This window comes from Myotis yumanensis, unplaced genomic scaffold (genome assembly GCF_028538775.1).
Source record: "Myotis yumanensis isolate MYYU_CA2020_CCGP unplaced genomic scaffold, mMyoYum1.0.hap1 SCAF_6, whole genome shotgun sequence".
In the NCBI taxonomy this organism is placed as follows: Eukaryota; Metazoa; Chordata; class Mammalia; order Chiroptera; family Vespertilionidae; genus Myotis; species Myotis yumanensis.
In genome coordinates, this window is record NW_027223757.1 from 2,289,974 (window position 1) to 2,317,554 (window position 27,581).

Consider the following 27,581-nt stretch of genomic DNA (forward strand, 5'->3'; position numbering starts at 1 on the left):
CAAGGAATGCTGTAAACTATAATAAAGTGAGATAAGATAACCTTTATACTGCTGATAATTTTTTATTACTACAATAAAACTATAATCCCCCAAAGAGATTACTCTTCAAATAACATGTAATAAATAGTAAACTATGGCACACATTATCTTCTGACTTGTATTATTCAACAGAAATCAATCATCTGTTAAAGACTTTAAAATTGCAAAGATAATATACAAATAGGATACCTTTAAGGAGACTGGACTCAGTCTCCTGCCAAAACAAACAAAACCCTCCAAACTAAGCTGTAAAGACAAGAAAGAGTATCCTAAACCAGTTATATTTTATAAAGTCAACATACTCACGTACAGTCTCTTAAAAAGACAAGTTCTTTAAAGTAATATCACAACTGATTTACATACCTCCTCAAATACTAAACTCAGTAACAGCTATCAGTCATATTCCTAATCAACTCTTCTCCTTACAGTTTAAAGGAGAAAAAAATCCTATTGTAGCCGAAGGGCTATTTCTGAATACAGTTTAATCACTAAACACTGTCTTTTGTGTACTAATATCACCATCTGCTGGAACATAACTTCCTTACTATTAAAAGTTCTTAAGGATAAAAACTTTCCAGTACAAATTTTACAACTACTTAGAAACAAAATGTTAATACTTGATTTCTACCTTGGGATTTTCTCTTACCTCATAGGCCGTTAAAAGCATCAACAGCTATACTTATTTTTTTTACCAATATTCTGCAGAAGAATTCACCAAAGTAAAACAATTTGCCTATTATGTTCTCTTTTTTCTATTCATCATGCTGAAGATACAAAGTACTAGTCTACACAAAACTTTTTTATCTCCACAAAAAACACATATTAAGTCCTGATTTTAAAATATATGTACATTTCCTCTAACTCCTGCTGAACATGGGGTAAAAGCAATCAGTACAACAAAAGAACTCTGCCAATAAGTGACATCACAAGGTAAAAAAAAAAAAAATTCAGTAAAAAATAAACACAGTATAGACAGAGTAAGGCCAACAAAAAGAAACTGTCATCAAATTAGAAGAACAAGAAGTCACTGGCTACATCTATAATTTGTAACGTGTCTAAAATGTATTTTAAAAGTTTAAACATATGCCGAAACCGGTTTGGCTCAGTGGATAGAGCGTCGGCCTGCGGACTGAAAGGTCCCAGGTTCGATTCCGGTCAAGGGCATGTACCTGGGCTGCGGACACATCCCCAGTAGGAGATGTGCAAGAGGCAGCTGATCGATGTTTCTCTCTCATCGATGTTTCTAACTCTCTATCTCTCTCCCTTCCTCTCTGTAAAAAGTCAATAAAATATATTTAAAAAAAAAAAAAGTTTAAACATATTCAGTATTTTACTATTATTAATATTATTTTTAAAAATATTTTTATTGATTTTAAAGGGGAGGGTGTGAGGGAGGAAGAGAGAGAGAGAGAGAGAGAGAGAGAGAGAGAGAGAGAATCAATGATGAGAGAGAATCATGGTTTGGCTGTCTCCTGCATGCCCCACACTGGGGATGGAGCCTGAAACCCAGGCAAATGCCCTGACCAGTAATTGAACCATGACCTCCTGGTTCATGGGTCAACACTCAACCACTGGGCTATTAATATTATTTTAAAAGTATTTTCCTCATATCGTATGGTAGTTTATTAAGTAATACTGTCACTGTCAGAAATCATGTTATTATGGTGGTGGTAGAAAAAAGATAGGATTATAAAATAAAATGTAATGCTAAAATTGAATTGAAAATAAAAACATGAATTCATGAATTTTAATATCAATACTGTCTACTAGCTCCATCCACAGAAAATAGCCTAAAAGGAACAAGTTTAGTGCCTACACTCCCATCTCTAACAACATTCCCAATAAAAGAACTTTGGAGAAATGGCCAATTCTAGCTGTGGGGCAGGGAAGGTACAAATGAGGTTGGGTATCAAGCTGTTCCACAAAGTAAGATTTCAAAAGACACAGGAGCCAGGTAGATTACAGCTGGCCAAAGTCCTGGCAATTTGCACATCAAAAAGAATAATTGTGGTCGACGTGAATATAGCCAGTCTATGAAAATCTATGAGCCCTCAGGATGAACTTGAAAGAGAAAAAGTCCTTAGTCACCATGTGAGGCAGCAGCAAATCAACTTTACTTTGAGAATAAGCATGGATCTGGCTTTTCCACTGGAAAATTATTTTAGAATAGCAATATATTCCCTGCTGGTAAAAACAAACAAACAAACCAAAAAACACTTTACCTCTTGAATACCCAACTTCAGATTACCTATGACGTGACACCTGAACCTACTCATTCCTTTAGACCTAACTTCCAAAGTATTGTGTACACAGGGATAAAGAATCAAGCCCCAATGGCAAGGAAGTTTATCAGTCAGTGTCGTTGAAAAAAAGAGAAGGTTCTAGACTTAACACTTACAGTCCTAAGAACCAGATTAAATGAGAGTTCCTCAGTCAGCTTCTGGTTTGGACAAGGCAGTTATATTTTAGGGACAACTACATAAATCTGAGTATGGACTGGTTATTACGCCACATGTAGGATTAATCCATTTGACTCTGTGATGTCACTATGTAGGAAAATGTTAGCACTTAAAGATATATAAACATTTAGAGATGAAATGTCAGATATTTCTAATTGACTTAAAACAATCAACATTAAAAAATAAATATAATTAAAGTAAAACGGATGATGAGTGTAGTATAAAGTCCTCAGAAAGTCATTGTACTTCTGTACATTGTACCTTTATAACACCCAGATTTCACAATAGATAAGTGAGGTTGGGACAAAATTTTCTCCAAGTCCAACTAACTTAAGAATTCCTAAAATTCCCTCAAACCAAGAATTTCTTCAATTCTCTTTAATTCAGAGAAATGAAAGCTCAAATCTACATAATCAAAAATTGAGCTGGCAGCTAAATGAGCCCAACATCTTTAATACTGCAGTATGAATACAGACAGAATCTGTGGATAAGAAATAAACAATGTGTGTATGTTTATTTTTACTTAAAGTACATCTCTTAAAAACCTGTAGAGTTTACACTTAAAATACAGAAAGCTCAAAATATATTTTTATTAACATTTTATCTTAGCTCTTCACAGTGTCCAATTTCTACTCCCCTGAACCCATATATTCTATACTCTTTTTTTCTAAGATAATGTTTTACTTTTTTTTAAAATCCTCACAGAGGACATGCTTTTATTGATTTTAGAAAAAGGGAGAGGGAGAGAGCAAAGAACATCAATGTGCGAGTGAAACATCGATTGGTTGCCTCCTGCAGGCGCAGACCAGGGGTTGAACCTGCAACCTGGGTAGCTGCCCTGATTGGGAATCAAACCTGTGACCTTTCATTGTAGGGGACGATACTCCAACCAACAGAGAGAGCAATCCAGCTGGAGCTACTCTATACAGTGTTGTTAGTTTACCCCCAGAGCCATTATGACGCCCTGATATAATCTAAGCTTCAGCAGTTCCTTTCAAAACTCAGAATAAAATGCACACTATTCATCCTGGCACTCAAGGTGCACTACCATACGGCTCTCACCTCGTCTTCTGGCTCTACTTCTCCACATGCATTTGCCATTCCCGAAAGTCTTTCAATTTCCCATTCCCACTGTGTGACACTACTGCACTTTCCTTCCGCCCTCCCATTCACTCATTAAGTCCTACCAAGTATTAATACCAGCTCAGGTTCCACTTCCCAAAAGTAAGGTTCCCTTACTAGAAACTTCAGCTCAAAGTGACTTCTGAACTATCCTAGTGACTGTAGTGAGTGATTCTCCTGCACAGATGGGAAAACAGCCTCTGTTTTCTTCTTATTCTCTACAAATTCCTGTGTCTCATTATCAATCCTATCAAAACATGCTGCCTTACAGTGAGAGACTCTTCTGCATATGATACTCTGTAGCCTCTGAGTACTTTGATTTGAGGTTAGCAGGGCAACTGAGGTTAGGTATCTTGTCCAAGGTCAACAACTAATTAGCTAACTGCAAAGTCATGATTAGAACCCAGGCCTACTCGTCAAAAAAACACTTACCACTTTGCTTCATGTAGACAGAAACACAAATTCATTTTCATCTGTGTGCCCGTGTGCACATGTATACACACATCTACCGAATTGACACCTGGGTGCCTGTCAGCACAAGGGGAGCATAACCGCAATAATGGTAGTTGCAATAGCAATAGTAGAGGATTAGGTGCAGTTTATTACAGAATAACTGTATTTGGCCTTGATTTGACATTTTTATTTCTTCTTAAAAATTGTATTCACCTGCCATCACATAGCATCGATTCTATCAGAGGGATACAATGGCCTTAAGACAGCATGCAAAGAACTGTACTTTATACTTGTTTTGAACACACTTGAAAGAAACAGTCCATGCTTCAGATGCAGGCATCAGGAATGGATGCAGTGGCTACCTAGGGCAGCTCCCATTTCTACTCAATTCAGCATCATCCACCTCCTAGCGGTCACTCTTCAAAGTTGCTACCTGATAAATTACTGGGCGATTACCACTCTACACTAATCTAAACTGATGCAAGTATAATACCTTACTGATTTGAATCACCTAGCAATCAATGTTAAACCTCTACATTAAATCTTCCAGTCAGAATGTTAAATTTCCTTGCATAGTTAAATTGTTATTTAGTAATAACAGCAACAATACTAAATACATACTAGATTTATTTGTACCATATTATTTAAAGAGCTAAGACTCTATCCTTTGGTTACTAAGAACTTTTAAGTGAATGAGTTTAAGTCTCTAAAAATGCCTTTACTTTGTTTCTCACTTTCAGCCTCTTAACTATAAAGATTTACCATTAAAAAACAACAACTACATTTTAGTCCAAGAATCTGATCAGCATTTGCTCAAGTTCCACATATCATAGAATTAAGAAAACCCCCATTTGCCTTTTCTTCATGTTCACAACCTGAGGCCTCAGCAGTTTTTAGCACATGGAACCCCTCTGGGGTTTTTCTTCTCGTTTCACCTATGCAGCAGGCACATTCACACAACAGGTCACAAGGCAGCACTGAGCACCTAGCTCCAGCTCTGACGCTATCTTGCCTTGTGATTCGGACAAGTCACAACCCCTCCAGACCTCGGTCCTGCACCTGGGAAATGAGAATAGCATCCCAGGACTCTCAGGTTCCTTGCAGTTCTGAAATTCCATGATCTTCCATGACTTTAATTTTCCTTTAAAAAGTTATCTTTCCTATTACTTTTCAGGTTTTCATATACATCTCTTCATATACTCTTTATAAAACACTTTTGAGAACCCATAAACTATTATGACATTAAGAGGTCATGAAAAGAGGTTTCAAGTAATGCGTTTGCTTTTACCATGCATTTTCCCATTTCTCTTAAATGTAGTAAATATATGTACACTTACATATTTTTATATTTAATTTTCCAATATATTTTAATCTGTTAATTTAGCTCAAAAGCCAAGGGCTCCCCCAACAATTTGTAACTGACCAGGGATCGTGCCCTTACAACACCTTGTCCTGCACAAAAGCAAAAAGCAAGGTGTTTACTTAAGACTCACTCCCCTTTACACTGTTGCTATATAATCATTTCAATCCTGGGGCCATGCAGATAATTCATCACTTCCAAAGACTACCTTGTTTTGGAACTTCGCCATCCTCAGCACCCACTCCCAAGGATTTCAAGGCCAGCGTGAGTGCCACCCACTGCCCGTCCCCCATTACACACATGTACGCTTGCACACATGTACATTTGCACATATGCCTTCTTCCTTATTCCCATGGCCATATAAAATGGGCCCACCTTTGCATTTTGTTGTTTTCCTGACACTTCGATACCCTTGAAAAACATACAAACTGACAAATTCTGCTTTATCATAAATAACGTAATAGAAATGGTACAGCAAACTGATTCAAGTCACCAAATTTAGTTTAATAAAACTAGGTTAGAATCAATGTATGAAGCAGCATTACAAACAAACAAAATTTTATTTTGTTAGACTTGATAGGATGGTTGGATTTTCAAACTAGACTTTCTGCTTCAGGAAACTGAAGAAATGGTGAAAACATTAAGTTGTTAATTATAAGAATTCTGCACAAATCACTTAACTAGTACAATCTATATTGTTAAACACTCATGACATTTATTTAAAACACTGTTAAGACTAAAGCAGAAAAATATACTCCTTTAAAAAGGGTTAAGTTTCAGTTAACTGAAAATTTCAATTTATTTTCTAAGTAATGGCACGGTTTCAAATTAGCTTGAAACACCTGTGCTTTAAAAAATTGCTACTGTGTTAAATTACTGTAACTGCCACATGAGTTTAAACTCAGCTTTTTTCTAACTAAAACCATTCAGATAGTCTTTTTTTATCCTGAACACAGCAAAGCAACACTTACCGACGGGCACCTTTCCTATTTATTGTGCTTTGCACAGAGTACAAGGCCTACATATCGGTTGAACGTTGACATTTGTAGGCAACTGTCTAGGGAAAACGCTGATCTATATAATTCCATAAATGACAAAACTTTCAAGAACTGAAATGGGCACTGAGAGCCTTTCTCTACTTATGGAATGACATACTTTGTGTAAGGACTGGCTAGAAACTACTACTTAAGTGATTTTATCTTTCTAATTCTCATTCACACCAATGGTAGCAAAGTAAAATTAAGATTAAGTTCCTGAGGGCAATTACTGTAAATAATATTGTAAGATTTCTAAAAAATGTCATTTCTAAGAAAAAAAGTCATTTTTTTCTAATTGCCCAAACCATCATCAATTGTTATACAATTTGCTTAGTCCCATATTTTTAGAGGAACTAGAAATAAAAAAGAACATAAAGTGTCAACCTAATTTATTAACTCAACAAACATCTGAGAGTGTACATGTCACAGGCTGAGGTGGGCACCCTCAGGAAACTAGCTTTAACAGGGTAGACGGACAAGAAAAGATAATATCACAATGTGAAAGAAGGATAACTACGTAGAGAGTAAAACCCAACACAGACTTGGGTTGTATCTACAGCTGAAAGGAACCAACGTTTTGCCACCCGCAGCTGCCTTCCGGGATATTGATTTTAAGCTGGTTATTAAGAAAAAAGAGTCAGAAAGAACCTTTGCCCTCCCTTCTTTCCTGCCCAAGAGATTCAGGTATAAGAACCCGCCCCAGGGAGGGAATCTCAGGATGCAGCCTGAGCCTCATTTAAATTCAGTGCGGTGGATAGAGGGGCTTCAGACAGGGCCCTGTTAGCTGGACGGGCCCTGTGTGCCATGGCTTCTGAGTTGCCTGCAAGAATTTCCTTGCCATGTGTGTTCAGCTCTTCCTCAACTACCTCTAAATGGCCCTTTCTCCCTTCTGAACCCTAATACACGTCTTCCCCCCTTTTCTCTTGTCCAAAATGCCTCCCAATGTCCAAATATGTATCCCAGTGTGGCCTCCCCATCTCTGGAATTCTCATGCTTGTGTGAATTCCCCACATACATGTATTTAAAATCTGATGGTCTTCTGGTAATGTCTCTTAGCTTGATTTGCCCAGCTAGAACTTAGAAAGTGAGAGGAAAAGTATTAATATTTTTAGCCCCGCCCCAGTCACATTTCATTGCACTAACAAACTGTGCTCACACTGAAAAGTTTGATGCTATTTTTGCTGACAAATGAAAATAAAGCTGTACAAATCTTGGACATCAAACAACGTAGCTATTCTGGGCCCCAAAACTGAAATGTCAATTTTTAAAAGGGTTTGTATAAGCATTCCCTAAAAGTTCTTCTCATTAAGGGAAAAATAACTTATTGCACTTAAAATTTACAATGAACTGTCTTAATGTCAAAAAATAGAGGGGCCCAAGAATAATTAAGTCCTGTCACCATGTAAATAAAAATTGATACATAATTCCAATTATGACTTCCTGACATAGGCCCACACACTAAGCCTACCGGTTGGCCATAAAGTAGACCTTGGGCATCTTCACAATAGTTGGCATACCAACAACCGAAAGTTGCTCAGTGGGCTGTTTTTATGTTATCAACAAATATAACCAACAATGGCACAGCATTTTCCATCTCCAACAGAGAAAGGCAAGTTTTACTTGTAAGTACACCATAAATCAAACAAATTGTATTAACTACATGGAACTGCAAGTAAATTAAAATGTAGTTCCATTCCAGATTATTAAAAGCTGTCCCTACGATCAAACTGGTGTAATTCTCTAAAACAAAAACAACTAAACAAGCAAAACAAAAACCTTACAGATCTAAGTATACTGGCCTCAAAAAGGAGTACCGGGCCTCAATTAGACAAGGTCAAAGCATAGGGATGGGGTAATACTGGTGTCTTTTGTTGCAGTAATCTATTTTCCCTCAAGAAACAAATCAAAATCGCTTGTCCTTATGGAAAAAGGATGCACTTCAATCAGCTTCAGGACAATGATTTAGTGAGGAGCTAATAACAGAAATATGTGTGCACAATATTTAAAAAGTCAGCTTGTCTTCACTGATATTCCCAAAGCCATTTTAGGAAAATGCTCATACCAAACATACTAGCAAATGCGATTAGCAAAGAGACCTATTTCTATGAACTCCATCACATGATATCCTGGGGAGTATAGCTTTTACTACAAAACATGTAAACTGGATAAAGTTTACAAAAGGAGTCACCTTCTGCCTCACAGTATTTGAATACATATTCTGCCTGTGGGGGAGTTAAGCTTCAAAAATACAGAATGAATGTTGAATAAATGGTCTATGATAGAAATTACTCCCATTATTTTATACATTTGGTGACACCTCCTGGGTGAGGAGAAAAAAGGACAATGGAAAGAACTGATTATAAATATTGGCTTCCTTCTTATTACTACTAATTCAAAGAACTATGTACAAAAGCAAAATCTTTGCTCCTGAAAAACAGACTGATTAAAAATATACATTAATTGCTTTAACTTAAGTAAAATCTGTGTCACAGATATTGATTACTGTCAACAATCCGTCTCGAAAGAAAACCCTAAAACTTAAGTATAGATGTATACAGCAAGAGGCCTCGCAATACCAACTATTAGCCACTTAAGTTTTAAACTAAAATTTTTGTAGAGAAGCAAGATTTTCAAAAAAAAAAAATTTAAAAATGACTGTTAGAAAATTAAGGGTTTGATACACTCAACAATGAATGCATAATAAGTGGAAATAAACATCAGCATGGAAAAACGTTAACTGGCAAAGCAGGTTTTAATTTAAAATACTTTTGCCCCCACTTTTAAGGGAGAGCAGAATAAGTTGAGGTAAAAAAGGGAATGCATAATGCCCCGCCCCCCCGCCAAAAAAAGAGCATGAGAAAATGAAAATGCATTTTTCAAACCAGTAATGGCAGAATCTAATCTAACACATTTGCTCTTTTTCTAAGCCACACACAAATTTTTCAGATATTCACAATAAAAAGATTTAGGCTGGCCTTCCTCATAAACCACATTATACATGTTAATTCTCATTACCAGCAGCTTTAACATCCCCTCTGCCTAAAAAATAAACTCAAAATCTGGTTTTAAAATCCCTAGCTCTCCATTTTCCCCTATTTGGAATTTTTAAGTCAAATTGATTTAATTTTTCAATAAAATTCTTCTCAATTGTAAATTGCAATAGTTTATAAAAACCGAATTTTCATTCAAGTACTGTTATTGCTTAAGTTTCATGACAAATGTTTAAAAAAAGCAAAAAACAAAACAATACACAACCTCATAATAACTGCTCTTTCCCATGGATAGTCCAAAGTTCAGTTGAAAACTCCTGGAAGAGGGAGTAGTTTAGATTTTAAGGCCTGGGTTTTATCTGTCATCATCTCTATCTTCAATAAGAGATTCTTAAGTACTAGAATTATCAACTAAGGTTACATCCTTTATATTTATATGACATGTATATGACGGTTCCAACCTAGAATGTACTCACAACTTTAAAAAGCAACCATGTTGAAGAGCCTGGGGAGGCAGGTCTGACACCCCTCCCCCTTCCCCCCCTCCCCCCTCCCCCCTCCCCCCTCCCCCCAAAAGAGGGTCCACAGTCAAAGCGCAGGCGGAAGGCTAACTTGGCCTGGAATTAAAATCCTTGTCTAAAGCATCCCGGCGTGAATCCACTAAGGAAATCCAGAGCACCTCGATCTCAAATGTGTAACTCGCCAAATAAACATTCTCAAACTGACAAGCAAAAATCTTTAAAGCTTACTTTTGGAAAATGTTTTAAAATATAACTTCAAAAATACAAAATACTCAAAATGTCTAATTACCAGAAACTTACACTTAATGGAACTAAGTATAGTATCGTGATTAAAATAATCACTCAAGTAAAATTCACAGTTTTATCTAAATTTAAAAAGAATTTTTCGGCCAAAGGAAAATGTAACCCCTAATCCCAAACAGAAGTCCTGACGAATTTGTTCTGGACAGTGACAGGCCACAAAGGGGTAAAGCACCCCTTGCCAAATTTCAGAACTAAATAATCGGCATGAAAACAAAAGTGATGCACTTCAGAAACCAGTCTTTTCCTTGAGGCCAACGGAGCTGACAGTGAGGCCAACAATGACGGGAAGCAGCTTATCCACCCGAAGACCAGCCCCCTTTCCTGCGTTTGTGCTGATAAAGCCCGCTTCCCACTCGGCCTCCTAGGCAGCTCCACACGGAAGCGCCTTTCTGCCGGAGCTGAAGGCCCAACAGGATGGGCTGATGGGTTCAACCGCGTCAACAACAAACAAACAAAAACACTACTTGGAACGGATCGCCCTCAGCTACTTGTCCCGCATTGAACACTCCAAAGGTTACTATTTCCGGCCACAGAGACAGGAGCAAACATTTGTTTGAGAAATGACATAATTAGAATTTTAGATTTAGGAGATTAAAATTATCTAGTCAAAGGTTAGAAACTTCCTAACAAAAAACAAACCCAAATTATCGGAAATTTAGATCAACACAGTAACATGGAGCATTTTAGAACTAATCAGAGACTCTCGTTCTTTACTTTTTAATATAACGCGCGTAAGTGCTTTAAAAATAACCTCATGCCATTTGACTGAATTCAAGATCGTAATTCACAGAGAGCACTGTCACATGACTGAACCCTAAACATCGCCGCGGCCTGTGTCCACGGTCACGTCGCACAGGCTCCTGCTCCCAGGAAGGAACAGCCGCCACGGAGCCGTCCCCGCCGCTCTCGCGGCCCCGCACCCGCGGCGGGAGGAGGGTGAGCTGTGTCTGAGTGTGAGCTGAGTGTGAGTGTGCGCCGAGTGTGAGTGTGAGCAGTCTGCGGGCGGCGTGCCGCGGAGTCCCGTCCGTGCGGACGGGGGAGTCCGCCCCTCGGCTCCGTCCAGCTCCCGCTGACCAGGACGACGGGCGCCCCCTCGCGCCCGCACGGGGAAGGCCGCGGCGGCGGCGGCCAGCTTTTTTTTTTTTTTTTTTTTTGACATTCCAGAAAGTTTTCTGCCTCCACGATCCTTCAAGTGCCGCGAACAGCAGCCCCTTAAAGGGACAGCGGGTCTCCGGCCGCGGGAGGGGCTCGCCGTGCCGACCGGGCGGCCGTCCAACAGGGTCGCGCTCCGGCCGCGGCGCCAGCGCGGCGAGGGCTCGGCGGGACCTGTTCGCACTTTCAGGGCTGTCGGCCCGGCTTCCCGGCCCCGGGGCTCCGGTTCTTCGGGAACCATGTTCGTCTCAGGAACGGGTCGGCCTTTTGTCTGCACTGACACCGGCTCTCGGCCTCGGCCCCTGGCCCGGCGCCGCGGGGAGAAGCCCCCGCCCGGTCCCGGTGGGACCCAGAGCCATTGTTCCCCCCGAGCAGCTCCCGGTCCCGCCGAGCGCCCGCTGCCACCCCCGAGCCCGCAAACGCGCGCGGCCCGGAGCCCAGCGGACCCTCGGGCGCGGCTGCGGGACTGGCGGCCGGACCCGAACTCCGAGCCCCGAGCCCCGAGCCCCGAGCCGCCGCCGCGCTCTCTCGCCCCCTTCGCCGCCGGGTCCCGTCCCGCAGCCCCGGGCGCGTCCCGAGCGGCCCCGCGAAGTTGCCGGAACTCGGCCCGCGCGGCGCCCCGGCCGGGCCCCGGGAAGTTCGTCCCGCGGCGCCGCTTCCCCAAACAAAGGCCCCCCCGCGCCCGGCGGCCGCCCGCCCCGCCCCGCCCGCGGCTCCCTCCGGCGTCCGCGCGGCGCAAACTCCAACAAAGCGCCGCGGCCGGCCCCGCGCCGGAGCCCCGCGTCCCCGGGGAGCCCCCGGGAGCGGCCCGCGCCGTGTCCTTCAGGCGCCCGGGGGCGCGGGCCGGGCTCCTCCCCGGGCGGCCCGCCGAGCTCGCCAGCGCCCACCGGGGGGCGCGGGGTCCCGGCGCGGGGTCCGGGGGGCGTCCCGCCGCGAGTCCCGCCCGCCCGCCCGGCCCCGGCCCCGCGCCGCCGCCCGCCCCCGCCCCGGCCCCGGCCCCGGCCGCTCACCCTCGTCCAGCAGCCGCTCGAGGTGGTTGAAGATGCCGCAGAAGTTGGGGAGGCTGCTCATGAGCTTCTTGTCGTTCATGAGCTGCATCAGGTAATCCGGCGTGGGCTTGGGCTTCTCCTTCGCTTCCATCTCCCCGACCATGTTCCAGGCTCCGCCGCGCACGCCGCCGCCGCCCGCGAGGAGGGAGGGGCGGGGAGCCCCGGCCGCCGGCCGCTCGGGACTCGGCGTCCCGCTCCGCTGCTCCCGCGCCGGGCGGCCGGACCGCGCGCCCCCGCCCCGCAGGCACTTTCCGCCGCGGCTCCGGGCCGCCCGCCCGCTCGGCGCGGCTCCCTCTCGAGGCGGCGGGGAGGCGGGTCTCCGCGGGCCGCTCGGCGCCGGACGAGGAAGAGCCGGGCCGCCGCCGCCGCCGCCGCTCGCTGGCCGGTCGCGCCCGCTCGGCCGCCGCCTGCGCCGCGGGTCGGGGTCTCGCCGGGCGCCGCTGTGCCGCTGCCGCCGCGCTCCGACCGCGCTCCTCCTCTTCCTCCTCCTCCCGCCGCCGCCTCCTCACTCACTTGGCGGCGGAGTTCGCCTCAGTTCAGGCGGCGCTGCCCGCGGCGGCGGGGGGAGGGGCGGCCGGGGGCGGGCGGCGGGCGGGGCCGCGCAGGGCGGCCGTTAGCGGGGCCGGCGGCTCGCTCCTCCCCCGCCCCGCCCGCCCGGGCCGCCGGCCGGCTCCTCCCGCGGGTGGGCGCTGGGCCGCGCCGGGGTCGCCGCCGCGGGCGGGCGGGCGGGCGGGCGGGCGCGGAGGGGGGCGGGCGGCGGGGCTGCCGCGGGCGGAGGCGGGCGGGCGGGCGTTAGGGGACCGGGACTCCCCGCAGGACGCGCCCCCGGACGCGGCCCGGCCGCATGCCCCTCCCGCGCGACCGTGTGGAAGAGCCTCTGCCCGCCCTCCCCGCCGCCCCACAAAAAAAAACCCTCTTTTGGTTTTTTTTAACGTCCTGTTGCTTCACGGGGGACTTGAGGGGTGGTCGTCACGTGGCCCGACACGTAGCCGTGAGGGGCGAGAGCGCGTGCGCGCGTCGGGGCCGGAGGCCACGCCCCTTCCGAGGGTCGCCCCGCCCCCGCCCGGGCCCCGCGCGGTGGGGGGATGGGAGGGGCCTGGCGCGCCTGCGTGGGGCCGGGAGGGGCCGCCCGGCCCGGGCCGGAGGGGGCGCCCGGACGGGGGCGGGGGGGGCGTGTGCGGGCCCCTCTCGGGGGGCCCGCGGCGGGGGGGTGCGGAGCCCGAGGGACCCCGAGGGGCGGGGCCGGGAGGCGGGGGCGGGGTCCTCGCTCCCAGGCCGCGGCTGGGATGTGTCTGCGGGCCTGGTCGCCTCCGACTGGGTCGCGGGGGGCGCCGGCTGCCACGGGTCGTGGGTGGGAGCGCGCGACGACCCCCTCCCCCAACCCCCGGCCTCCGGCTCCCGGAGCTGCGGGGCGGGAAGGAGCCGGAGCAGCGGCGGGTCCCGCGTGGGCGCGCCTGGTCGCCCCGACGGCGTCGCCGCCGCGCGTGCCGCGACCTGGCCGGGCACGGGGCGTGCTGGGCGGCCGCCGCCCGGTACCCCGAGAGCCACAGCCCGGGGCCCGGAGTGCGCACGAAACCCGGAGGGTCCCGAATGGCGCTTGCAGGGTTCTGCTCCGTGGCGGCTCGGTGTCCAGCCACAAAATGCAGCCGCCGCGGTGAAAGGAAAGGAGGAAAGCGCCCGTGCCCGGTTTCCGGCCCCGGGAAAGCCACCATTTGCATGTGCGAACTTGCGGGGATATGTACGCGCGTGGCGGGCAGGAGGGTTCCCCGCAGCCAGGTGGGTTCCCGCAGCCCGGTTAGTGGGGGAGCCTTCCCAGCTGCAGCGAATAGGTCTCCCGGGATGCCATCAGCTACTGGATGTGCATGTCCTGCGAGCCCCTTAGGACGCGAGCCATTGACAGTGTAGACCAAGCTGTTTACCACCACACCCATCGGCCCTGTGAGAGTCACGCCCCCCGGAGATTGCGGGTAATCGTCTCTACCGTGTTTAACTGTGAACTTGCTTCCCGCACATTCCTAGGAACACTGTTGAGATTGAGTTGCATTAAGCTCCTAAGGCTAAGCGAATCTCAGACATGCTCCGAGTGGCGAGTAACTTCTGGCCTGCTCGTCTGGAAAACAGTGAGCTCGCTTTCTAAATTAAGCCAGGTTTGATGGAGGAAATGGAATTGCCTTGGCAGACGGTTAAACCATTGCACTCAACTGTTTTAAGTTGTCCAACAGCCATCCGTCGCTAAGAGCCATAGGATATTCAGGTGCTAATTGCCTGCTTGAAGGCCGGATTGGATGGATATAAGAAATAATAATTAGATCTGAAAGGGGTCGTCTCTAAAGTGGGTATGCTTCTTCAGTCCCTGGCAACATGGTGGGTAGTTTGAAGGGTTCAGGTGGTAAGCTATTCATTTGAGCGGCGAGTGTCAAAGATTCCACCGGCCTTCTTACTGGGTTCACTTCTTATACTAACCTCCTAGGCCCTGTGCTAAGTCAGTGCTTTACGTGTTTAACTCATTTAACCTTCAGTTCAGCCTGTGGCTTGGGGCAGGCTGTGTCCCCCTTTCCCGCAACAGGAAACCCAAGCAGAAGGGGCTTAAATCACTGGCCCCAGACTACACAGCTCATGAGTCCTGGATCTGGGATTCAGATCCACTTATATTTTATTCAGAGCCCTCATTCTTTGCCCTTCTACTCCCCCTGTCCAATGAGTCGCACTGAACTATGGACAGTGTTTGACCGCTTCTGACCCATGGAAACTGGGATGTCACATAGCTCACCCGCTCTATGTTAAGAACATGTTGGGCAGTATTCACTTCCCGTGTATTAAAACTCTGGTCACTGTGTATTCCCTTTTCAAATTCAGATGGCTGGCCTCGCCGCACTGCTCAGTTCTTTGGCTCCCCCTCCAATGAGAAACCCGGACCTCAGCAAGGCCTGGAGCCCCAGGGTGCTCCGACCCGCTGACCCCTTGCTGACCTGATGTCCACTGCCTCCCCTGTCAAGGTGGCTGGAGCCCCTCCCCGACCCTGAGACAGGCCGGGGGGGGGGGGGGGGGGGGCGGTAGGGGGGGGAGACCCGGGATTTCCAGGGCACGAGCTTATGCCAAGCTTCCCTTCCGCAGCAGCTCTTTCTGTCTGAATCTCAAGGAAAAGGGGAAGTAAGAACTCCTCCTGACTTCGCTGGGCTCTGCACTTGGTGTTTCCTCTCCTCGCCCACAGGCCTGCAAGGCCGCTGCAGGTGTTTTACCACCGCAGGGAGCCACGCAGGAGGGAACACACGTCCTCCTTATTGTCGCCTTACCCTCCTTCCAATTGCTTCCATAACATTTATTTATTTCCTCCTGACACATTCTGTCTACGGGTAAGTTTGTCACACTCCCCCACCCCCGTCCCTGCCCCCACTGTAAGCTCCCTGAGAGCCAGGACTTAATTCTGTTCTATGTGAACTCCCAACGCCTAGGACGGCATGTGGTATGTGTAGGGACCATTAAAAATATGTTCCAGGATGGTGTCAGGTGCTGGTCGTGCACCAGGAGCCATGCAGAGCCCTTCCCCACGTCACTTCTTTATAAAAACATCATCTTATTATGATACTGACAAGTTACAATGTACACAGAACATGTCTATGGGTGAGCTTCCAGTTGAAAATCCTTATAACAACGTTTTTTTGTGAAAAAGGACGTCATCTAATATGTTGACCCTAAAAATGGTTCCATACCTAACATCAGTAATTCACAAGTTCTCTTCCATTGGATTCTATTTGCTTATTGCTATTCTTGACATTTAAAACATAACATTACAGTCTTCCCAAACATTGTTTTTCCATCACCATGAAGTTCTTACAGGAACTCACATGTTCCTTGGACTTAAGAATCAACGTTTGATGGCTTTTTGTCTCAAATGTTCTTTCAAAAAATCACAATCCTTAGCTTTTTCTAAAAGGGAATAGGGCATTCCCAGTCTCTGTAAAGTAAATCTTTGTTTATTGTCTTCATAGATTTCTGGAGGCTTCTTTTAAATTATGAGATGGCTCATAGGTCTATTTAAAAGGCTGAAATGGCACATTGTAAGTGTGAATATCTTCATCAAGAAATATTTAAGTGCCTGTCATTAACCCCACGGCACGCTGGGGCTAAGCTGAGCATTAATGTCCTACACAGACGAAAAGTAGTTAACTAGTGAGGGGATGGAGGGAGGGGAGGAGGGCAAGTGGGAGATATCTATAATACTATCAATAATAAAAACATATATTTTTTAAAAAGTTAACTGGTAACAGTAAATGCTAAAGACAAAATGCTGTGGGAATGGAAATGAACACTGCACTCCAGGCGGGGGAGCCGAGGCCGGACTGCTCAGGACACGGTCCAACTCGGCCCGAGGAACAGCCCAGGTTCCCAGGGAGGAAAGCGTAGGGAGGGTGGTGGAAATTCGGGAAGGAGGACGTGCGGGCTTCGGGCAGGAATCTCCTCCGAGAGTAGTAGATGCCAGATTTTGTTCGGCCTCGAATGTCAAGCTAAAGTGTTCATGGAGAGAAGACGTAGGAATTTTTTTGATACAAGGAAGTTTGAGTGAGCACGCTGATACCTGATAGCGCAAATACAAGTCTGGTCAAATGGAAGGCGCGCTCCCTCCGCCATCCTGATGCCGGCTGGGCTGCCTTTGTAAACCACTACATGGCTGCCGATGTGATACTAACATGGAGCTTAAACCACGGCACAGCAGTTAAACGTTAACTGACCGGGTCGGGTTCCACTCATTTGACCCTAAATGAAACGTTAGAGGCAAAGAGCTTCTCGGCCAAGAGGCGGGCTCCTGTGCGTGTAATCCAACCTTCATCCCACATTTAAACAGAAACATTAGCTAGGAATAATGGTCTGTCATTATAGGAATCAGAGAGGACTGAGAATGCATTTTGTTTTGATCAGCTGTCAGGCGATCCATAGTTTTATGATTGCAAACCAATGTCCAGCGTGTCCCTGGACAGAGCTGACTCGTTTATTTCCTTCGGGATCTGGTGCCTTCAGGGTGAACCTGTGCCTGGATTTTTTTTCTTAAAGAGAAACTGTTTGATTCATAATCTCTGTGTTCCTTTTAAATAAGTAAGGCAAGGAAACATTTTAGGAGCAAAGGAATTGTCTACTCGTGTCCTAGACATTTAATCAAGTGCCTTTATCCTTCACTAAAATTTAACTTATACCCGAACGTGCATTTTTCCAGTAGTTTCTCCGTATTCTTTCTTCCTAAACAGACTTCCGAGTGGGGCCCGAGAGACAAAGGAGGGCTGACGCTTGGGAGTCCCTACAAACTGCCGGCGCTTCAGTTATTAATTCCCCCGCGTGCACCGCAGCTCCGAGCTAATGATCACCCCCGTTTACAGTGAAGTCGAGGCTCAGAGAGTCAGCGAAGTGACGTGACTCTCGTGACACAGCTAGTAAACTCCGGGGACAAGACGGACACGATGCTGGCCCTCCTGTAAGTGACCTCTGTGCACCCCAAGAGCTGTTACCTTTGAGTCTTGCTTTTTTCAGGACTCTACCCCGTGGTGATGTTGAATCTTTTCCAACATGGAGCTCTGTGCGCTCATTGAAATACTGCTGGTGTCAGGTCGGGAAAAGATGCTGGGCTGGGTATAAAAAGGCCTTCTTAGTCCAGTGGGTCACAGTGGTCGGCAAACTCATCAGTCAACAGAGCCAAATATCAACAGGACAACGATTGAAATTTCTTTTGGAAGCCAAATTTTTTAAACTTAAACTATATAGGTAGGTACATTGTTATTAACTTAATTAGGGTACTCCTAAGGCTTAGGAAGAGCCACACTCAAGGGGCCAAAGAGCCGCATGTGGCTCGCGAGCCGCAGTTTGCCGACCATGGCACTAAGAGAGTCCCATCCCAGTGAGCCGTGCAACACTGAGTAAATACCTCGGTCTCTCTGAGGTTCAGACACAGCGATCGTGGAAATCTTTCTAAGTTCTGTGATTCTGAATAAGATGTTCTCATCCTATCAGCAAGTAGTCTTGGCTGTAATTTAATTCCTGTGTCTGGGATAACCCTTTGTACACATGGTGATGTCGTGGCAATAAGAAATGTATTAAAAAAATGGTCGGTGTTCAACTTTGTACTCCTTATTAAAATAAAACATTTATTAATGCATTTTTGTTTCCCTTGAACAATAAATTTGACTGAAAGATGTTACATTTTTATAATTTTGAAAGGATTAAATCAAATCCTTAAGAACACACACCATATTACAACTTAATAAAAAGCAGGGCACTAAACCCTGTAGCTAGAGCGCCTGGGGAGGAACTCACCACCAGGAGAGCGACATTCCTGGAGGGCAGCGTCCAGCTCCTCCCTTCTGCTCTCGCTTTAACAACGCTTTACAAGTGGCCTTATAAATAATTACTTTCAATAACCCCGTGTTTGAACGAGCGACAGAAACAAAGAAAGCAGCACACAGACATACTCGGGCTGAAGGACGGGCAAGCAGCTGTGCAAGCGGCTCACAGCCCAGGACACGGAGCTGAGTAAACAGGGGCCTCTGGGACCCCGGCCTCCGGACAGGGGCAGAGCGGGAGGAGGGCCGGGCTGGGCCTCCGGGACCCTGGGAACCGGCTTGCCCTGTGACTCGGTGGTTCCTGAGAAGTGCTTGCAATGCCAGAGCTGTCTCCCTCCACAGGAAGCACGCCGTTTGGGGCAACAGGCCCAGAGCACCCATCGTGCGCTCTCGTGTGCACAGTGAGGGGCTCCCAGCGGTGGGGCGTGTCCCCATCACTGTGACGGCATCACCTCCGTGGGTTGAAGAGTGAAAGGGCCTCCTCACCGCCCTGGTGGTCAGCCACACACACGCACAGCTTCATCAGCTTTTAGGTTTGGCAGCATCTCCACACCCCCCGGCGCAGTGACCACCCTTAGCCACATGCCCAGCCCCCACCTCGAGCCTCCAGAATCGCCTGACCCAGCAACGGCCAGCCTGCTCCCCCGGCCGCAGCCCGGTCGGCCGCGTGTCCCTGCCACACCAGCTGAAAGCCACCCTGACCGTCACCTCTGTGGCTGCAGCTCACGCACACGTTCAGGAAGCTGTTTATTTCTTGTCTATTAAACCTGAACTTACTCGTTTTTTCTAATTGCAACTAACATGGTTATTATTATTATTTTTGTCTAAAATAGGCACAGGTTCTTTGGGCATGTAACCAAATTCAGAAAGATTTCTGCAAATCATGCTTACCCAGTTACATCAAAATACCAACTCTCCAGCTTCACTATTTTATATTTTAATAAAGGTTTCATAGGCAGGTTGCTGCCAGAGCTGCAGCATGGTTACCCTCCTCCTTCAGTAAACGCTTTATATCTCACACCAAGTAAGCCCCCGCCGCTCCCTCCCCCCTCCACACCATTCACGCTCCTCTGCGGAACCCCCAAGCCACACTGCTGACGCCAGCACCTCCTGTTCCTCAATCCCCGTCCCAGCCCATTTTCGAGGATGTTATGGTCACATTTCACAGATCTCCAAAGGGCCACCGGCGTGACACGGGCCTTAATTACTCTGTTTTCTCAATATTCACTGGGGGTTAAGCATCACTTCTTTAGATGGAAATAGAACGTACAGTGAAAGGAGTAACACTTCTGTTAACACGTCTGGGCTGGGTGGGAGTAACGCTGTTTGTTTAGCAGTGCTATTGATAGTGCGAGCCTGGAGTTGGGGTGGGGGGGACCGCACCCCGAGCTGTGACAGACGGTGGGATGGCCCTGCGGTGCCGGGACCCTGTCTCTGTCCAGGTGAGTTCACAGGAGCAGCAAGACCGAGAGGCGGGAAGCAGACACACTCAGTGTTAAATTGTGAAATGAAGGAAAACAGATTTGGTGTCACTGAGCTCAAAGACAGGCCTCTGAACTGTCCCATCAGCGGACAGGCCAGCATCACCCGCGCCTCCAGTACCCACGCCTCCCGCCGCCAGCGCCAGTGAGCAGTGGCGCAGCCCTTCTCTGCGCCAGGCCCGTGGCCTCCAGGGCCCCACAACCAGACCTGACTGTCCCCTCTCTCTCCGCGACCAGGTTTCCACATCCCGCTGGTTCCGGCGCCTGATCGCAGGGCGGCACCCATTCACTAATCGAACAGCCCCACCAGGCCCTGTCACTGCGCAGGAGTGGCCGCTCAGTGGGGCAGCAGCGGCCCCCTGTCTGGGGTCAGGGCACTGAGCCCCGAGCCTGGGGGAAGGAGGCTCAGATCCCTGGTGTAAGTGCTTCCTTCTGCCCCGGGAGAGGATGGAGTGATACCTCAGGCCTAGAAATGCTATTCTTACCGATGAAGGATGATGTGGAGGGATTATCTTTAAACCCCAAGGGGTGAAACCAAGTCCTAAACATTGACCCTGAAGAGTTTGCTGGTCCTGGGGGAGGCAGCTGAGCACAGGGCTCCGGGGTAGCGGCTCAGAAGTCCTGTGTTTGATCTCGGTCCTGCCACGAAACCTCCTGTGCCTCTCTCTGTGAAAGGCGATCATGCAGCCTAAGGCTGCGGTCAGGACACGGGAGTGAGTGGGCGTGAGGTGCCCGGCGACCCCCTGGCACACAGCCCACCTTCAGTGCACGGCACTGTTTTAAAAACTCAAGGGAGTGAGGCCTGGAACCGGCTCACACATACCAGTGCACATGTGTTTGGGGATGTGTGCATATCTCTGCTTGGGCTGAAAATGTGTCCACAGGCTCAAAAGCAGTCAGTCATCGGTTCTCGCACTTCCTGTTGCACAAGCCGTTTCCTGTTCCCAGGACTGCTGACACTGGGAAGTGAAGGACAGGCAGCCTGGCGGTGAGGAGCTGGCCAGGCTGGCCACGCTGTGGGCAGGGCCCGGGTTTACCTGCAGCTGGCCCGGCCCCCCACAGCGCCCCCCTAGAGCCTGCACTCAGCTGCGCACAGTAGGACAGCTCTGAGCTGTGGGCAGGTGTGAGAAGGAGAGCCTGCCCTCCTCATCCCTGCCCCGTAAGCCCCCGAGCTGGCGGTTACTGAGGGGTCCTGGGAAGAGCGCATCTTCCGGGAGGACCGGGACCGGGGGGCCAGGCACCCGCCCGCAGGCCTCGCAGGCGCGCCAGGACCCCTGCATGGAGCCCTCTCTGTGTCCCAGCTCTGACAGTCGGGGGCTGTCCGTGTGATGTCCCAGCATCATGCCAGGGCCTGGGCTCCCCGCGGCGCCTGGCACGGGCAGCTACAGCCAGCGGCACAGGTGAGGGAGCTGCCCTCCGCAAAGCCGTGCTGTCGTCAGACGGCCGAGGCCTATGGTAAGCAGAGCAGGGAGCCCCCTCCCCCTTTCAAATCAGTTACTTGGGGGGAAATGGCCATGCTGTGAGGAGTGTGAGTCGGAAAGCGGCCCAGGAGGGGACCCATGCACACCCTCACCGTGGCCTCTGCGTTCGGTCGCTGGGTCACACACGAAGCAATGACAGCTCCAGGTTCCCTGCGGCAGGCTGAGCCCCCAGAGGCCTCGACCTCCAGCGAGGCGAGCCCTCTGCGTCCCCAACATCCGTCCGCCACCCGCCCCGTCGCCACCACCCTGCCGCCAGGCCACACTCACCCAGGCGCCCACACCGGCTCCCAGTGGCTCTCGGGGCTCCAGGTGGTTTCCCAGCCCTGTTTCAAAGCGAGTCTGGAACACACAGCGAAAGAGGATCTTGTAATAAACAGTTTATCACTGTGAGCAGCTTCACGGTGAACCACATCCCCCGTTACAATACGCATGTTGAACACGATTTCTATTAGCGTCATGCTTTCTCGTACAAACAGGGCCTTGCATTACCACTGGACACCTGGGGTGGTTCGGTCCGAGTCCCTGACACGGTCAGGGCTTGGGCAGAATCTTCTCGATATCTATTTTTACTGAAGTGGCTTATCATAACACACACGACAACGCCGCCCGATGATGGTCACGTCAGAGATCACAGCAAAGCACATCGCCTATTTTTATGCCAGGTTTCCCCCAAGGCAACGCCTTGGTCATGTCGCCAGCGGTCACGTGAGTGACCATGTGTGAGCTCAGGGCTCGGCCCTCCCCCAGCCAGTCTCAAGTTCAATAGCTCTCCTCTGCCTCTGCCTTTTCCCGTCTCCTCGGTCATCTTGGTCCAGGGTCACGGTCCAGCAGCCCAGCAGCCTCTGCGTGCAGTCCCAGAGGCGCCCGGAGCCACTGCGGTCTGGACAGTTGCTGGTGTGAGGTGACAGCATGTTTGCTTCATAGCGTGATGCGTGTATGCCAGCACCATGACAGGCGCAGCCTTCACCTCCGTCCTGATGTCCATCGTCGTGTGTCCCGGGCGAATCTTGCTGGCATTTTAGTAAAGCTTTATAGAAATGACGCGTCACAAGATTCACCAGGACAATCCTTCCTCGACACTCTGTCCAGCTGACTCAACGTTGTGCAGCATCCCTTAACCCGTCCCTCTGCACGGGAAGGCTAGGGGGGTGCACGGGGAAGGGAACACCAGCAGGAACACATCCCAGGGGCCACACTTCCCAGGAAGGGGGCTGAAGAGCACTTTCATTTTTCAGGTCCCCAAACACACACTCTCACTCCTGCCACCAGCTCAGTGTTTCGCACCCCTGCCTCCCAACCCCGCCATGTGCTCGCGTGGTTCGGTCCGCCTCTGCGTCCTGAAGTTCAGCTTGGCCCCAGGTGCCCAGAGGAGGCCGGAGCACTCTGCGCTCTGTTTGAAATTGTTTGCAAGATAAGATCTGCATTGTTGAAGCCAAGAGCCTGCTTTCTGTAACATGTCAGCCGTAGGAAAATATTAGAAAGCCTGTCGGAGAAGAAAACAATAAGAGTCCTAGGACCTGCCATTTATTTTATTTTATTAGAATCGAACTAAATTAGTGGTCAGCTTCACAAAACTAGAAAACGCCGCCCGTCACCCCCTCCTTATTTTCCCTCCTTCGGAGTCAAAAGGAGGCCTCAGATCTGGGGAGAAAACCTTCCCGCTAATTAAGCCTCACAGCTTGCTCCATCTGGGCCTCGTCTGCACAGCAGCCAGAAGCTTCCATGGCCCAGCAGTTCCCAGCGTCGCTCGGGAGCCGCGCGCACTGTGCACCAGGAGAAGCCTCCAGCGATTCCAGCCGTCAAGCGCCTCTGATCCCCAGATTCGTGCAAAGGAGATTTGCAAAGCTTGTCGTCTTCCCTCCTAATTTAATTCAAGCCGCACTTGTAATAAAGAGGTAAGCGCGTGCCCTGGCCTCCCGCGCAGGCTGGCATGAGCCTCTGTGCCACACAGGTCCTCCTGGGGGCTGAGACTCAAGTCCTAGAATTATCCGTGGGACTGTGTCAAGCCCTCCGCCCCCTGCACCCGGGCCAGCGCCAAGCCCGGCCTCAGTGCCCAGCTATGCCTCAGTTTCCCTCGCCCCACGTCCTCCGCCCAGGGCCACGGCGGGCCGGACACAGCTTCCTCAGCCTCCCCTCATCCCCTCTGCCTCCCTCACATCACAGTGAGAAAAGAGCCCTCGGATCGCAGTGTTAGAAAGGTCAGTCTCTAAAACGGCAAACGCTGGGGGAATGACCGGGCTGCTGAAGAACCGCGGAGGCAGCCAGCCGGGCCTCGGTGACATGTCGCTGGAGTCCGGGCAACCATTTCAGAGACTTCCCACTGTCTGACTGGCATTTTCTGTAACTGGAGGTCCTGGGGCACCTTCCCTGTCCCTGGGGTGTGCTACCCTCGCTCATGGAGGGGCATCCAGGCCCAATCTCGGACCTTTGACCAAGGAACCCCTCCTCTCCCGCTCCACAGCTTCCCCCTTGGGTTTCAGGCTTCTTGCTCTGACCTTCCGTTTGCCACCATGGCCCCTAATGGAGCAGCGCCCGGTTGAAGGCTTGGGGACGTATCCTATTGCCCCTCCTCTCACGCCAGACACGTCCCCACCAGGCCATCCGTCACTCAACGTGCAGGTGCTTTTCTGCGAACCCCGGCGGTGCCCGTGCCTCTGGAAGGGTGCGGGGTGGGGGCCTCTGGTGGTGGATCAGCCGGCCCAGCCAGGCGAGCCAATGGTGAGAAGCTCTGGCTCTGCCGTGATGTTGGGCAGACGACTTGATGCCAGCAATCCTCAGTGCTCCCAGCTGCAAAATGGGGCTACTGCTTACACCCACTGCACAGCGCTCCCGTGCGCATGACATTCGGCAGTGAGCACGAAGCCCTGACTCTGCCTGGAATTCAGCGACTGCTCAGTGAGCACTGGCTATGATAGTTGGGGTCCCTGTACCACTTGGAGATGGCCGACTCTGTGCCGGGCACATGGTGGGGCAGCAGGAATACAAAGTGAGTCACTGTCCCTGGCAAAGAAGGCAAGTGCACCCGAAAGGCCAAAGCAGCGGCAGGTCCTTTGATGGCACTGCACGTTCAGTCCCTCAGGAATGCCGGGCGGAGGCAGCGGCCGCCCGAGGCAGCACAGGGCAGGGTGTCCCGGAGAAACGTGCTCCTGCCCATGCAGCACCTGCCCTGGTGCATGTGGCTGTCCTGCCCGAGCACGAACCGCGGTTCAGCAACTGCGCTCATGCAGAGAGCGGCCCCCGGCCCGCAGCGGCCCTTCGGCCTCAGGAGGAAGGACCGTCCCGGAGGCTGCCACTGTGGACACCCCCTACCCCCCTGCACCCCTCAGCCTCAAGCTTGGCCTCCAGAGGAGGCTCCCCTGAGGAACAGGGGAATGACCCCCGAAGGCCGCACCGCCCAGGCCTGACAAACATCATCTCAGTGTGCCCCCAACAGCCCTGCAAGCCCTCGGGCCTCGTACCAAAGCCTGGCTCCAGCGATTGCTAGTTCTGCAGCTTCAGGCAAGTGCAGTGACTTCTCCCTGCCTCTGTTTCTTCATCTTCCAATGAGGATGCTCGTTGCCACCACCCCCGCCTGCCCCCTCCCCTCTCCCCCGGATTGGTGAGAGGAGCCTGTGAGTTGATACGGGCTCCGGGCAGGCCCTGTTGGTGTCATGCCACCACGGGGCCTGCGTTCCCCACCATCTGCAGAAGGTGCTGGCGGAGGAGCAAAGCCTGCGAGTGGTTCCCCAGAGGCACTTCCTCTTCTTCCCGGCCACCAGCTATCCTTCATGTCCCACCTCTCAGAACCCGGGCGTGGCCATGTGCCTGGATCCTCGTCCTTAGAATATGAGCGAAGTGATGCGCCCCCTCCCAGGCCCGGCCCAGAAAAGCCTCCGGGGTCTCCGCCATCCTGCTCCAGGGGCCAAGGGAAGGGGGACTTGTTGAGGAGGTGGGTCCCTGAAGGCCTGCCCGGGAACAGGTCACTTTGCAGACCTCTTCTACTAACTAAGAAACACGCTTCCGTTGCATTTGCACTAGTCTGCATTCGGCTAGCTGACCAGCCAACCCTTACCCATGCGACTCAGATGCACGAGCTCAATGAAGGATCAATTTTGTAGTGAACTGTCAGGGCTATAGGGGTTCACCCAGTGCATCTCCCCTTTCTCCTCCTCTCCTTGACCCTCTCCTGTTCGGTGTGAAACCTAGCGTGACCCTGGTGCAGCGAACGCCTCCACCGCACCTGCAGGCAGGGAGCCCAACTCCGGGCCCTCCTGACGCCACCTGACAATCCTGCTTCCACTCCCACTGACACTCCAGCAAAACAGTCTCTCTCTCTCTCTCTCTCTCTCTCTCTCTCTCTCTTAAATATATTTTTATTGATTTCAGAGAGGAAGGGAGAGGGAGAGAGAGAGAAACATCAATGATGAGCAAGAATCGTTGATTGGCTGCCTCCTGCACACCCCACCCTGGGGATCGAGCCCACAACCCAGGCCTGTGCCCTGACTGGGAATCAAACTGTGAGCTCTTGGTTCCTAGGTCGACGCTCAACCACTGCGCCACGCCAGCTCTTTCTCTTTTGTAACGAGCTTGCTGGATTGAGAGGACGGAGTTGTTTTAAGAACACCTGGGCAGGGTGCTAATGCCCGAATGGAGAAGCCAGCACCAGCAGAGCAGCTTCAAGGTGGAAGGGCCTCTTGGACGGACGCTGGCCATCGTCGAAGGCCTGCATTTGCTAATGTCTGATTCCTATTTCGAAATCACCTTGGCCAGCGAGCCTCCTTTTGGGTGAAACTGATTAGAGCCGGTTTCCTTTATTGGGAACTTCACCCCTTCCCCTAGTTCCCTGGGGCCCCTGGCTCCCCACAGGCCCTCCTCTGCCAGCACCTGCCCCAGAAGCCATAATCCCATGATTTAAACTACTAAAATGTCTTTTTGTTTTGTTTTGTTAATCCTCACCCGAGGACATTTTCCCACTGATTTTTAGAGAGAGTGGAAGGGAGGGGGAGAGACACACAGAGAGAAACATGGATGTGAGAGAGACACAGCCATTGGTTGCCTCCCTCACGCGCCCCAACCAGAGCCTGGGATGGAGCTGCAACCGAGGAATGTGCCCTTGACCGGAATCGAACCAGGGACCCTTCAGTCCAAGGGCCAATGCTCTCTCCACTGAGCCACGCCGGCCAGGGCTTAACATGTCTTAAACAACCAGAGACAGTAACAGGCATGGCTTCCAGGGAGGAGAAGGGTGTGAGTCACCACAGGTGGTCTCGGCTGATAACACTCACTTGCAGGGCGGGGCCTGGCTGCATGTGTGCCAGAAAGATCCACGGAAACACACTCCTAGGGCGGCCCGCCTGCTTTTCACTGCACTTGTGGGGGCTGGCCGAGAGTCCCCGGAACGCGCCACCCCGGCCTGCAGATTATCTCAAACTGGAGTCTAGGAAAGCCCCCCAAACTCAGGGAGAGGTTCCACTCCCGTTCCTTAGAGTTTCAGTGCAAAGACCTGCTTCAGGGGGGAGCCTCGGCACAGGCACCTCACGCACATCCACCCAGTCAGTCGGGGGGCCCCCAGCGAGCATCCCGGATGCCCGGGGCCCCTGGTTTCTGAGCTGCCCAGCAAGGGGCGGCCTGCCAGGTCAGCTCCCCTCTTCCTCCACCGCCCGTAAACCGCCCCTCCTCGCTTCTGAAATCGAAGTCCCTGTCCCCCCTTTTTTCTCCTTGGCCCAAAATGTCATACGCCTCTCTCCCAGCGTTGCCTCACCGTCTTTGGAATTTTCCGTGCGTGCGTGAATTCCCCATGCACATGTATTGCAGCTTTATTTTCTCCCG

At 50.4% G+C, this 27,581-nt stretch overlaps 1 protein-coding gene across 7 annotated transcripts in view; it reads right to left on the minus strand.

Annotated features, from left to right (window-relative positions):
- QKI (QKI, KH domain containing RNA binding) overlaps nucleotides 1-12,766 on the minus strand; it is a 126,559-nt gene extending 113,793 nt beyond the window's left edge. For 2 of the 7 annotated variants that reach the window (XM_070417367.1, XM_070417368.1), the window contains exon 1: nucleotides 12,447-12,673. In XM_070417367.1, coding sequence (XP_070273468.1) covers nucleotides 12,447-12,588 — 142 coding nt within the window. In that variant the 5' untranslated portion in view covers nucleotides 12,589-12,673. Of the gene's footprint in view, nucleotides 1-12,446 lie in introns of all 7 variants that reach the window. The other 5 variants (XM_070417369.1, XM_070417371.1, XR_011471795.1 and 2 more) reach the window with 4 other exon arrangements.
- Nucleotides 12,767-27,581: the final 14,815 nt, after the last annotated feature.